The sequence below is a fragment of the Plecotus auritus genome, assembly GCF_963455305.1.
Source record: "Plecotus auritus genome assembly, chromosome: 7".
Taxonomy (NCBI): domain Eukaryota; kingdom Metazoa; phylum Chordata; class Mammalia; order Chiroptera; family Vespertilionidae; genus Plecotus; species Plecotus auritus.
This window is the reverse complement of record NC_137774.1, coordinates 48,391,267-48,404,084: the sequence shown is the minus strand read 5'-3', so window position 1 is coordinate 48,404,084 and position 12,818 is coordinate 48,391,267. Positions and strand designations below refer to the sequence as shown.

Genomic DNA, 12,818 nt, shown 5'->3' with positions numbered 1-12,818 from the left:
ATTGACATGCCAACAGCAATCAAGTCTCAACTATAACAGGAGGGCATACAACCCACATAGGGGCGCACCTCAAGTGCCTAGCTGGGATGATCGGGGAGGCTGTGCCACTAGACCAGCCGTGGGCAAACTATGGCCCGTGGGCCAGATCCGGCCCGTTCAGCTGTTCTATCTGGCCCTCGGAGCCGAAAAGTGGAGGGTTCTCTTGCTCTCCCCTCCGCTCCTTTACTTTGAATTTATATTAGTTCACACAAACACTCCACCCATGCTTTTGTTCCGGCCCTCCAGTCCAGTTTAAGAACCCATTGTGGCCCTCGAGTCAAAAAGTTTGCCCACCCCTGCACTAGACCCTATAGGACACCTACTACATTAGGCCACACTATCATGCCTGGCAGATGTAGCAGCTCTATCTAATACATAGACATAAGCACAGTGAGGGAGCCAAAATGTGGAGACAAAGAAACATGTCCCTAATGAACCAACAGAACAAAACTCCAGAAAGAGAACTGAATAAAATGGAGATAAGCAATCTACTCGATGCAGAATTCAAAACACTGGTTACAAGGATACTCAAGGAACTTAGTGAGGACCTCAACAGCATAAAAAAGAACCAGTTAGAAATGAAGGCTACACTAACTGAAATAAAGAATAATTTACAGGAAATCAATAGTAGAATAGATGAAGCTGAGAATCAAATTAGTGATTTGGAATATAAGGAAGCAAAAAACACCCAATCAGAACAGCAAAAAGAAAAAGAATTTTTAAAAATGAGGATAGTGTAAGGAGCCTCTGGGACAACTTCAAGGGTACCAGTATTTGCATCATGGGGGTGCTGGAAACAGGAGAGCAAGAAATTGAAAACTTATTTGAAAAAATAATGACAGAAAACTTACCTAACTTGGTGAAGGAAACAAACATACAAATCCAGGCAGCAGAGAGTTCCAAACAAGATGAACCCAAAGAAGCTCACACCAAGACACAGCATACTTAAAATGGCAAAGGTTAAAGACAAAGAGAGAATCTTAAAAGCAGCAAGAGAAAAGCAGTTAGTTACCTACAAAGGAGCGCCCATAAGACTGTCAGCTGCTTTCTCAACAGAAACTTTGCAGGCCAAAAGGGAGTGGTAATAAATATTGAAAGTGATGAAAAGCAAAGACCTACAAGTAAGATTACTCTAACCAGAAAAGCTATTATTTAGAATTGATGGTCAGATAAAGAGCTTCCCAGACAACAAAAAGTTAAAGGAATTCATCACCACCAAACCAGTATTATATGAAATGTTACAGGATATTCTTTAAGAAGAAGATAGGACTGGGAAGATGGCGACCAGCAGGAAGGTAGGGAGGGAGAGAGTGTGAGAGAGCGAGGGAGCCATAGAGGAGAGTGTAGATGTGTGTGGTGTGTGTGTGTGTATAAACTAGGTACAGTTAGATTCTGGAGGTCTTCCAAGGGGCTGCCAAACCAGGCAGTCTTAAGACGGCAGAGCCCCGCACACAAAGTGGACACTTCTGGGTGGCTAGTGCGGGCACAGAGACCACACCATCTTGAGAAACAGAGCTGCTTGAGACTAGGATCCTGGCCTCAGCACCACCCAGTCACATCTCAGACACAAACCAGGACCCTGCAGCCACTCGGGACAGAGAACTGCTACCACAGCTTCAGACCAACAGACAACAAGAATCCAGACATCCTGGCCGCAGATTTCTGTGAGTCAAAGAGCCTATCTCCTTCCCCGCAGGCTCACGGATAGTGCCATAGTAATTGACAGACCTGCCCCTCGCTCAGGCCACAGCGCCCCTACGGGAATTTGAGCTTGGGAGTGCATGCACTGGCCGAAGTGCTGCTATGGGAATTTGAGCCAGCGCACGCACAGAGACTGGGAATCTGCTCCCCGCAACGCAATCGGGTGACCAAACCCGAAGCCCACGCAGGGCGGCAGTGCCACCTGACTTGGATTCTGGGCAAGTGCACACAGAAGTCTGTTTTCCACAGCACACATGGAAGTCTGTTTTCTGCAGTGCACACGGAAGTCTGTTTTCCGCAGCACAGGCACGCCACAGTGCTACTGTGCAACCCAGTCCCCCAAGGTGACCGGGACCCAGATTCTCCCGGCAAGAGGCAGCACTGAGCACCACTGACTTGACTCTGTTTCTTATCGCATGCGCCTGGGATCCCTGACTCAGCGCATTCACACTAAGAGCCAGTGACCCTGATTCTCAGTGAGAAGCCGCCCGAGGCAACAGAGACTCTGATACTCAATTCTTGGTGCAGACACAGGGGAACTCTGACTCCTGGCACGCGCTAGGGGACTCTGATTTTCGGCACATGCCAACAGTGTGGTGCAGGCGGGGTCCCTGATTCTAGGTGCGCACACGAGACCACACTGAATGCTGGTAACACTGACCATGGGCGAGCCTGGTTCCCACCAACCCACAGCAGCCACACGTCTTAGTATCGGAGCACTTCAGTGACACTTGAGTGGTGCAAAGCTCCCACGGCACACAGCCCAGGTCCACGCAACTCGAAGTTTGAACCTTCTGGGGAAATTCAGAATGGGGAGACAACACAATCCCTAGAGGAAAGAAAACGAGGAGTCGCCAAGAAAGGAAATTAGTGAAATTGAAGCATGCAACATGACCGAAAAAGAATTCAGAGTAATGGTCATGCAATTCATACATCAGATGGATGAGAAAATCAACAACCTATGCAATAATCAGGAAGAAATGAAAAGTGATATAGCTACAATTAAACACCATGGAAAGTTTCAACAGTAGACTAGAAGAAGCAGAGGACTGAATTAGTGAGTTAGAAGATAAGGTAGAGAAACAAGCTCAATCTGAACAGCAACTGGAGAAAAAAAATTAAAAAGCAGGAGGAGAGCCTAAGGGAGCTTTGGGACAACATGAAACAAAGTAACATACATATAATAGGGCTGCCAGAAGGACAAGAAGAGCAGCAAGGATTAGAAAATCTATTTGAAGAAATAATGACAGAAAACTTCCTGGATATGGGGAAGAAAAAAGTTACACAAGTACAGAGAGTCCTAAGCAAGATGAATCCCAAAAGACCCACACCAAGACACATCATAATTTCAATGGCAAATATTAACAACAAAGAGAGAATCTTAAAGGTGGCAAGAGCGAGACAGAGAGTTACCTACAAAGGATCCCCCATCAGATTATCAAATGATTTCTCAACAGAAACACATCAAGCTAGAAGGGAATGGAAAGAGGTATACAAAGTGTTGCAAAGCAAAGGACTGAATCCAAGAATACTCTATCCAGCAAGACTATCAATCAAAATTGAAGGGGAAATCAGGAGCTTCGCAGACAAATAAAGGCTAAGGGAGTTTATCAAACCAGCAATGCAAGAAATGCTAAAGGGAATGCTGTAAAAAGAAGAAATAAAAAGGTAAGAAGGAACACAGACACAAAAATAGATATGACTACAAACAAGTACCTTTCAGTAATAACTTTAAATGTAAACGGACCAAATGCTCGAATCAAAAGACATTGAGTGGTTGAATGGATAAAAAAACATGATCCATATATATGCTATCTACAAGAGACCCACGTCAGAACAAGGGACTCATATAGACTGAAAGTGAAGGGATGGAAAAATATCTTTCAGGCAAATGGAAATGAAAAAAAAGCTGGGGTAGCAATACTTATATCTGACAAAATAGACCTCAAAGTGAAGGCCATAACAAGAGATAAGGAAGGCCACTTCATAATACTAAAGGGATCGATACAACAACAGGATATAACCCTGATAAACATATATGCACCCAACAGAGGAGCACGCAAATACATAACAAAACTCCTGGAAGATATCAAGGGAGAGATCGACAACAATACAATCATAGTAGGGGACTTTAATACACCACTGACATCACTGGATAAATCCTCTAGACAAAAAATCAGCAAAGACACAGCAATCCTAAATGACTCACTAGATCAGATGGACTTAACTGACATCTTCAGAACATTTCACCCCAAAGCCACGGAATATATGTTCTTCTCAGGTGCACATGGGATATTTTAAAAAATAGACCACATATTGGGTCACAAGTAAAGTCTCCCCAAATTCAAGAAGATTGAAATCATACCAAGCATCTTCTCAGACCACAATGCCATAAAATTAGAAATAAACTACAATAAAAACAATCCAAAAATCTCAAACACTTGGAAGCTGAATAGCATGCTATTAAATAATGACTGGGTTACCAATGAAAACGAAGAAGAAATTAAAAGCATCCTGGAAACTAATGACAACAAAAACACAACAATCCAAAATCTATGGGACACAATGAAAGCAGTCCTGAGAGGGAAGTTTATAGCTCTACAGGTCTACCTCAAAAAACAAGAAAAAATGGTAGTAAATCATCTAACTCTACAACTCAAAGAATTAGAAAGAGAGCAACAAGAAAAGCCCAGCGTGAGCAGAAGGAAGGAGATAATAAAGATTGGAGCAGAAATAAATGACATAGAGACTAAAAAAAACAATACAAAAGATCAATGAAACCAAGAGCTGGTTCTTTGAAAGGATAAACAAGATTGGTGAACCTCTAGCAAGGCTCACCAAGAAGCAAAGAGAGAGGACTCAAATAAGCAAAATCAGAAATGAGAGAGGCAAAATAACAACAGACCCCACAGAAATACAAAGGATTGTTAAAAAATACTATGAACAACTCTACTCCAACAAACTAGACAACCTGGAGGAAATGGACATATTCCTAGAAAAAAAAATACAACCTTCCAAAACTCAATCAGGAAGATTCTAAAAATCTCAATAGGCCGATAACTATGGAAGAAATTGAAGCAGTCATCAAAAAGCTTCCAGCAAACAAAAGGGGGGACCAGGTGGCTTCACAGGGGCGTTATACCACACATTCAAGGAAGAACTAAAACCTATCTTCCTCAGACTATTCCAAAAAAATTCAAGAGGAAGGAACACTTCCAAGCTCATTCTATGAAGCCAACATCACCATAATACCAAAACCAGATAAAGACAACACAATGAAAGAGAATTACAGGCCAATATCCCTCATGAACATAGATGCCAAAATCCTCAACAAAATTCTAGCAAATCAGATCCAGCACCACATCAGAAAGATCATACACCATGACAAAGTAGGATTTATCCCAGGGATGCAAGGATGGTACAATATCCGCAAATCAATAAATGTGATACATCACATAAACAAATTGAGAGATAAAAATCACATAGTCATATCAATTGACACAGAGAAAGCATTTGACAAAATCCAACACCCCTTCTTGATCAAAACTCTCAGCAAGGTGGGAATAGAAGAATCATTCCTCAACATAATAAAAGCCATATATGACAAATCCACAGCCAACATCATACTCAATGGACAAAAACTAAAACCATTTCCCCTAAGAACAGGAACAAGACAGGGATGCCCACTCTCACCACTCCTGTTCAACATAGTACTGGAAGTACTAGCCATTGCGATCAGACAAGAAGAAGAAATAAAAGGCATCCAAAAAGAAGAAGTAAAACTGTCCTTACTTGCAGATGACATGATATTGTACATAGAAAACCCTAAAGACTCCATCAAAAAATTATTAGACTTCATAAATGAATTTGGCAATGTAGCAGGATACAAAATTAATGCCAAGAAATCTATGGCATTTCTTTACACCAATAGTGAACTTACAGAAAGAGAGACTGAAAAAGCAATCCCATTTACCATCGCACCAAAAACATTAAGATACCTAGGAATAAACTTAACTAAGGAGGTAAAAGACCTATATGTGAAACACTAGAGGAAGCTGAAAAAAGAGATAGAGGAAGACATAAACAGATGGAAGAACATACCGTGTTCATGGATTGGTAGAATCAACATCATCAAAATGTCCATACTACCCAAAGCAATACATAGATTCAATGCACTCCCCATTAAAATACCAACGGCATATTTCACAGACCTAGAAAGAACTCTCCAAAAATTCATCTGGAATAAAAAAAAAAGACCCCTAATAGCCACAGCAATCCTGAGAAAGAAGAACAAAGTAGGTGGGATCTCAATACCAGATATCAAGCTGTATTACAAAGCTACTGTTCTTAAAACAGCCTGGTACTGGCACAAGAACAGACATATAGATCCATGGAATAGAATAGAGAACTCAGAAATGAACCCAAACCACTATGCCCAATTAATATTTGACAAAGGAGGCATGAACATAAAATGGAGTCAAGACAGTCTCTTCAACAAGTGGTGTTGGGAAAACATGCAAAAAATGAAACTAGACCACCAACTTACACCATACACAAAAATAAACTCAAAATGGATACAGGACTTAAACAGAAGACGGGAAACCATAAAAATACTAGAGGAATCCACAGGCAGCGAAATCTCAGGCATATGCCAAAGCAATTTCTTCACTGATACTGCTCCTAGGGCAATGGAAACTAAAGAGAAAATAAACAAATGGGACTACATCAAAATAAAAAGCTTTTGCACAGCAAAGGAAACTATCAACAAAACAACAAGAAAGCCCACTGCATGGGAGAACATATTTGCCAATGTTGTCACTGATAAGCGTTTAATCTCCAACATTTACAGGGAACTCATACAAGTTAACAAGAGGAAGATAAACAATCCAATCAAAAAATGGGCAACAGACCTAAATAGACACTTTTCTAAGGAGGACGAAGGAAGGCCAAGAGACATATAAAAACATGCTCAAAGTCACTAATCATCAGAGAGATGCAAATCAAAACGACAATTCGGTATCATCTCACACCTGTCAGAATGGCTATCATCAACAAATCAACAAACGACAAGTATTGGAGAGGATGCGGAGAAAAAGGAACCCTCGTGCACTGCTGGTGGAAATGCAGACTGGTGCAGCCACTGTGGAGAACAGTATGGCGTTTCCTCAAAAAACTAAAAATGAAACTCCCTTTTGAGCCTGTGATCCCACTTCTAGGAATATATCTCAAGAAACTAGAAACACCAATCAGAAAGGATATATGCACCCCTATGTTCATAGCAGCACAATTCACCATAGCTAAGATGTGGAAACAGCCTAAGTGCCCTTTAGCAGATAAGTGGATTAAAAAACTGTGGTACATCTACACAATGGAATACTACGCTGCGGTAAAAAAGAAGGAGTTCTTACCATTTGCAACAGCATGGATGGAACTGGAGAGCATTATGCTAAGTGAAATAAGCCAGTTAGAGAAAGATAAATACCACATCATCTCACTCATTTATGGAATATAATGAACAGCATAAACTGATGTACAAAAACAGATCCAGAGACAGAGAAGCATCGATCAAACTGTCAAACCTCAGAGGGAAGGTAGGGGAGCGTGGGGGTAAAGCGGAGAGATCAACCAAAGGACTTGTATGCATGAATATAAGCCTAACCAATGGACACGAACACCAGGGGGGTGAGGGCATAAGTGGAGCGGGGGGGTGTTGGGAGGCTAAAGTAGGGATGAGGACACATATGTAATATCTTAATCAATAAAGAAATTATAAAAAAGAAGATAAAAATATGAACAATAAAATGGCAATAAATACATACCTATCAACAATTGCATCTACACACAAAATGAACAAGGAGAACAGAAATAGACTCATAGACAGGGAATATTTTGACAGTTGAGAGGGGGTTGGAGGGATGAGTGAAAAAGGTGAAGGGATTAAGAAGTACAAATTGATTGTTATATAATAGTCATGGGATGTGTACAGCATAGGGAATATAATCAACAATATTCTAATAACTAGGTGTGGTGCTGGATGGGTGTGGGATTTTGGGGGATGATCTCATATTAAGTTATATAATGTCTGGCCACTGGGTATACAAAAATATATATAATAAAACAAGGAAAAACAAGTATAGAAATAGTGAGTTTGTGGGCAAATATAGAAACCAGAAAGATTTTTTCTTGAGTTTTTAAAGCAAAATATTATTATAATATTCTATTTTGGGGTTTATTTTACTCCCCCACCCCCACACACACACCTCAACAGTGATGATTAAACAATTGGAGGGGGGAGGGTATTAAACCATATTGTTGCTATGTTGCTAGGTTCCTATATATCATGGGAAAACTCTAAGCTCTAAGTTAATTGTGGTTAGTTCAAGAGACATACTGAAACCTAGAACAACCACCACAAATGTAATACAACAAGGTAAATCTGAAATTGTAGTTGAGAAATTAAAATAGAATACTAAAAAATATACAATTAATAACAAGAAAGTGGGTGAGAAATAGCAGAGAAACAAAAAAAGAGATGAAGCAAATAGCAAAATGGTAGAGCTAAATCCATCCATACCAAAAACTACATTAAATGTAATAGTTTAAATACTCCAATTAGTAGGAAGAGTTCTTAGACTTAGAAAAGTAAGTTTCTACCATATCCTATATAATAGAAGCCTAATATGCTAAGTGTCCAGTCCTCCAGGCATCCATTCAACCAATCAAAGTGTAATATGCTAATGATATGCTAAGGCTGCTCAACCACTCACTATTGCACTGACCACCAGGGGGCAGATGCTCTGACCGGTAGGTTAGCTTGCTGCTGGGGTCCAGCCTATCAGGACTGAGTGAGATGGGCTGGACATGCCCTGGAGCCCTCCAGCAGTTCCTCCCTGGCTGGCCAACCTCCCGTGTCCCTCCCTGTCCCAATCGTGCACCGGTGGGGTCCCTCGGCCTGGCCTGTGCCCTCTCGTAACCCAGGACCCCTCAGGGGATATCAAAGAGCTGGTTTCGGCCCAACCCGCAGGCCAGGCCAAGGGACCCCACTGGTGCATGAATTTGTGCACCAGGCTTTTAGTGCTATATATAAGAGAAGAAACTGGAATCCAAAGAAGCACATAGGTTGAATGCAAGGAAGTAGAAAAAGATGGACAATGCAAAAAGTTGAAGTCATGAATCTGGAAGGAAAGGCCATAGTATTACCAGAAAGAAAATCCAAACAAAAAAAATCAAGGCAAGGGAGTATTATCTATAATAATAAAATCATAATATGCTAATTAGACCAGATGACCTTTCAGACGAAGCTGAGAGTGCAAGGGAAGCCCGGGTCCTGAGTGCCAGAGGGAAGCCAGTGCCAGCAGCTGGGGGAAGGAAGGCCTACTCTTGCACGAATTTCGTGCATCAGGCCTCTAGTTAGAAATAAAAAGGAAATTTTATAATAATAATACAGTGATCAATTCACCAGGAAGTTATAATAATTATAAATGTGTTTGTAACTACTAACAGAGCTTCTAACACTTAATGAAAAATCTGACAGAACTAAAAGGTTAAATAGACAAATCCAAAATCGCAGGTGGAGATTTAACATTCTATCTTTAGTAATTGGTAGAACAAATAGACAAAACAATCAGAAAGCGTATAAAAGATATGAACAATACTACCAACCACTTTGAACTAATTGATATTTATGGAACACTATTGGCCACAATGGGAGAATAAACATATAGTCAAGTGCACAAGGGACATTTAATAAGATAAATAATATTCTAGGTTATGGAACAAGTCTCAGCGAATTCCAGCTGACGAAATCTTCTAGAGTATTCTCTCTGGGCCACAATGGAATTAGATTAAGTATCAATTTCATTAAGATATCCAGAGCAGGCCCAAATATGTGGAAATTAAACAACACACTTCTAAATGACCACTGAATTAAAGAAATCACAAGAGAAAAAATTTAAAACTGAATGACAATGAAAATGAGGCAGATCAAATTTGTGGAATGCAAGTAAAGCACTGTTTGAGGGAAATTTATGTCGTCAAATGCTGGTATTAGAAAGAAAGCCTCAAAATAATACCCTAAGTTTTTACCCTGAGAGGCTAGAAAAGATGAGCAAATTTACCCCAAATTAACTAGAAAGCAATCATAAAGAACAGAAATTAATGCACTAGAAAACAAAGTCAAGAAAATTAACAAAGTCAACAGCGCATTTCATTGTACTTCAAACCATGGGTAACCCCCAACCAGCAGCTGTAATCCATCACTGACCATGTGCATGAGGTCAGCCTGTTGGACTGCCCCATGCCACTGCAGTAGGTGGCAGCTGGTGGCCCCTGACAGCTCATTCCACTCTTCAGTCTTTGAGGATGGGCCATGAGACTACGCTATCTATCCCAATGCAGACAGAGCCTTCCTGCTTTAAGTGCACACTGCATTTTTCCTTCTTTCATCGAATGCAGCGAGGGTTACCATCTCCTCAGGCACCATAGAGCTGGGTTCCGAGGATGCTGCTGGAGTTCCACACTAGGTTGTGCAGGCGAGTTGGGGATAGTTCGTGCACTAGGTAATGTAGGATTCTGTCCTTGACTTCTCCTTCTCTCCTTGGGGTTTGGTGTGGCACTTAAAGTCATGTGATGACTAAGTGGTACCACCATGAAGATGGCACTAACTTTGACACTGATGTTGTAATGTGAATTTTCACTCCCCCCTACCTATTAGCTTTAGTTCTTTTGCTATCAATATAAATGTCTATCCCTGACTGCGGAAGACACACACCTATTGTTCTAATTTCCAAATCCCTTCCAGCACCAAAGACACCTCGTGATGCTTTCCCTGTACTCGTGGTTGTGTGTCTGAGGGGCTGGTTATTACCTGAACAAGAGCATGAATCTTCAGGCCAGATTCTCTGATGCAACTGTAATATTTTTCCATCCGATCGTGCTGATCCTCCACAGAAAGCAGGCACTCCCTTTTTCCATCTTTTCTCTTAAATATTGGAGACACCCATGTTTTCATGATGCTCTGAATCTCTTCCACATTGTCTTTGGTTTTCTGAATTCTTTTTTCAAGGTCACGAATGCTACTGGTGATTTGAATGACATAATCCCAAATGCCTGTTCCCCAAAAGAAACAGAATTAACTGAAATAGCTGACAGTGGCATAGCTAAAGGTCTAGCTGCTGTGAAAGACAGGAATCCAATACTCATGGGTTTTTAAAAGACTTTTCTGCACAGGTGACTTCTTTGTAAGCAGCCTTTTTCTTCCTAGTTGTATTAAAGAGCCAACTCTTACCAAAACCCTGATTACGGAGGAAAAGAAACAAAAGCTGGTGCATTTGCTGGTGCACACCAGTGCAACTTGGTGACTTTGCATAGGCTAATGAATCTTATTTTTAAAGCACTTTCCCTGTATTAAATGTTGAAAATGTCATTCCCTCTTGTATATGGAATAAAGCTCTAACTTGTGTAATATGGCCTTCCAGCACTTCCAGGAGTTGACTTGACCTTCTTTTCAAACTTTCACTCTTTTGAAGACCTTAATGCAAATCAATCTTCCTTCTCTGTGGTTTGCCACACTTTATTTTTAACTCTCTGATGGCTTCTTATCATAGCTGGTCTTGTATAATTTATGTTGTACATATGTCTGTTATCCTCACTAAATGTGAGCTCCTTCTGGGTAGGGCCATTCCCACATACCTCATATCTTACGTTCTCTCCACAGGCCTTCATCCCTCCCCCCCACCCCAGAGTACCCCGCATATGTTAATCCATCGATGAAAGTTTATTGAATTGAACTGGAGGGTACAAGAGAAGTCAATGCATAATTCCCTTGTAAGATACTTACAGGCCAGTTAAGAAAATTAAGTAACAATGATAACACAGGAAGAACCTTTATTCATGAAGTGCCCCATGTGTGCTGGAGACTGTGGGAGATCTCATTCCATCTCTAAGCCTGCCCCCATGTGTGGCAGCACATTTTGCTAAATATGCTAGTCACATCCAAAGAGAAGGAAGAAGAAGAATACAACCCTCCTTGCCTTCGCTACCTTGGACACGTGTCTGAGAAGACAGCCTTGTGTTCAAACACAACCCACATTACCAGGTAATTGTTTGAGTGTCCACAACTATTCCTGGGGTCTGGGCTCTCCCCCTTTGCCCCAGACTCCGGGTGGTGTGTTACCTTCGCTCTTCCAGTTCAGAGTCTCCTCTGCAGCTCGCAGGTGGAGATCGATAGTCTGCAGCTCTTCCGCCACTAATGGAAATTCCACCTCCAGCAGTGTTTTCATAAACTTGTTGTACCAATTTGCCATCAGCTCCAGATTTGCCACAAGCTGCCGATAGAACTCCCTGGAGGAGAACATGGCTGCTGCGGTCTCCGGGATGTGCTTCAGCTGCCGGGGCTGAAGGTAGCTCATCTCCTTCAGCACAGAAACCAGCTGGGGGAGAGAATCGACATTGATGGCTGTAGTTCAGTGGCAGTGAAGAGCAGCAATATGAGGCAGACGGGAAAACCCAGCGGACCAGAGGTCTTCTGGTCCCTCTCAACCTCTGCTCCTGCCCATTCCCTAAATGTGGGTTCAGAGAAGGGAAGTGAGTACTGGGCAGAAGGAAGAGGACTCAGAAAGCAGCCGGTTAACCGAATCTGTGAATCACCGAGAGCGAGAGGAAAACCTGAGAGAGGAGACATCAGTGATAGCAGGAGAGGCTCTGTGGCATGCGTTAGAGCAGGTGGCTGATGAAATGATAGGCCAATGCTGACTGAGCCAGTTCCCATCGCTGTGCAGGTATGGGGGAGGATGATCACCCAGTCTGGGCCACCTGTGCGTGAGAAGCCTCGGATTTAGACTTCTGGTATTCTCTCCAAATGAGGTCAGACACATGGTCATAGACACTGACAGGGCTGAGAGCAGGTGCCCACTCTATAACTTCAGTGGTTACATACAGTCACTTGAAATAGCCCCTGATGGGCTGGCTTGTCTTTGTGTCTTCACATATGAGGAGGTCAGGAGATGGAAGTCACCAGCCTCTGACCTTCTATGAGGCACTGAGCTTAGTAGCAACTGCAGAAGTGGGAAGCCAAGCAG

General features: G+C 41.8%; 1 protein-coding gene across 1 annotated transcript in view; it reads right to left on the bottom strand.

The window, feature by feature from the left end:
• Window positions 1-12,818, bottom strand: part of DNAH9 (dynein axonemal heavy chain 9) — a 362,400-nt gene that overhangs the window by 304,428 nt on the left and 45,154 nt on the right. The window contains exons 13-14 of the mRNA XM_080680625.1: window positions 11,915-12,170; window positions 10,607-10,848 (exon numbers count right to left, since the gene is read on the bottom strand). Of these exons, the coding sequence (XP_080536751.1) occupies window positions 10,607-10,848; window positions 11,915-12,170 (498 nt within the window). The remainder of the gene's footprint in view (window positions 1-10,606; window positions 10,849-11,914; window positions 12,171-12,818) is intronic.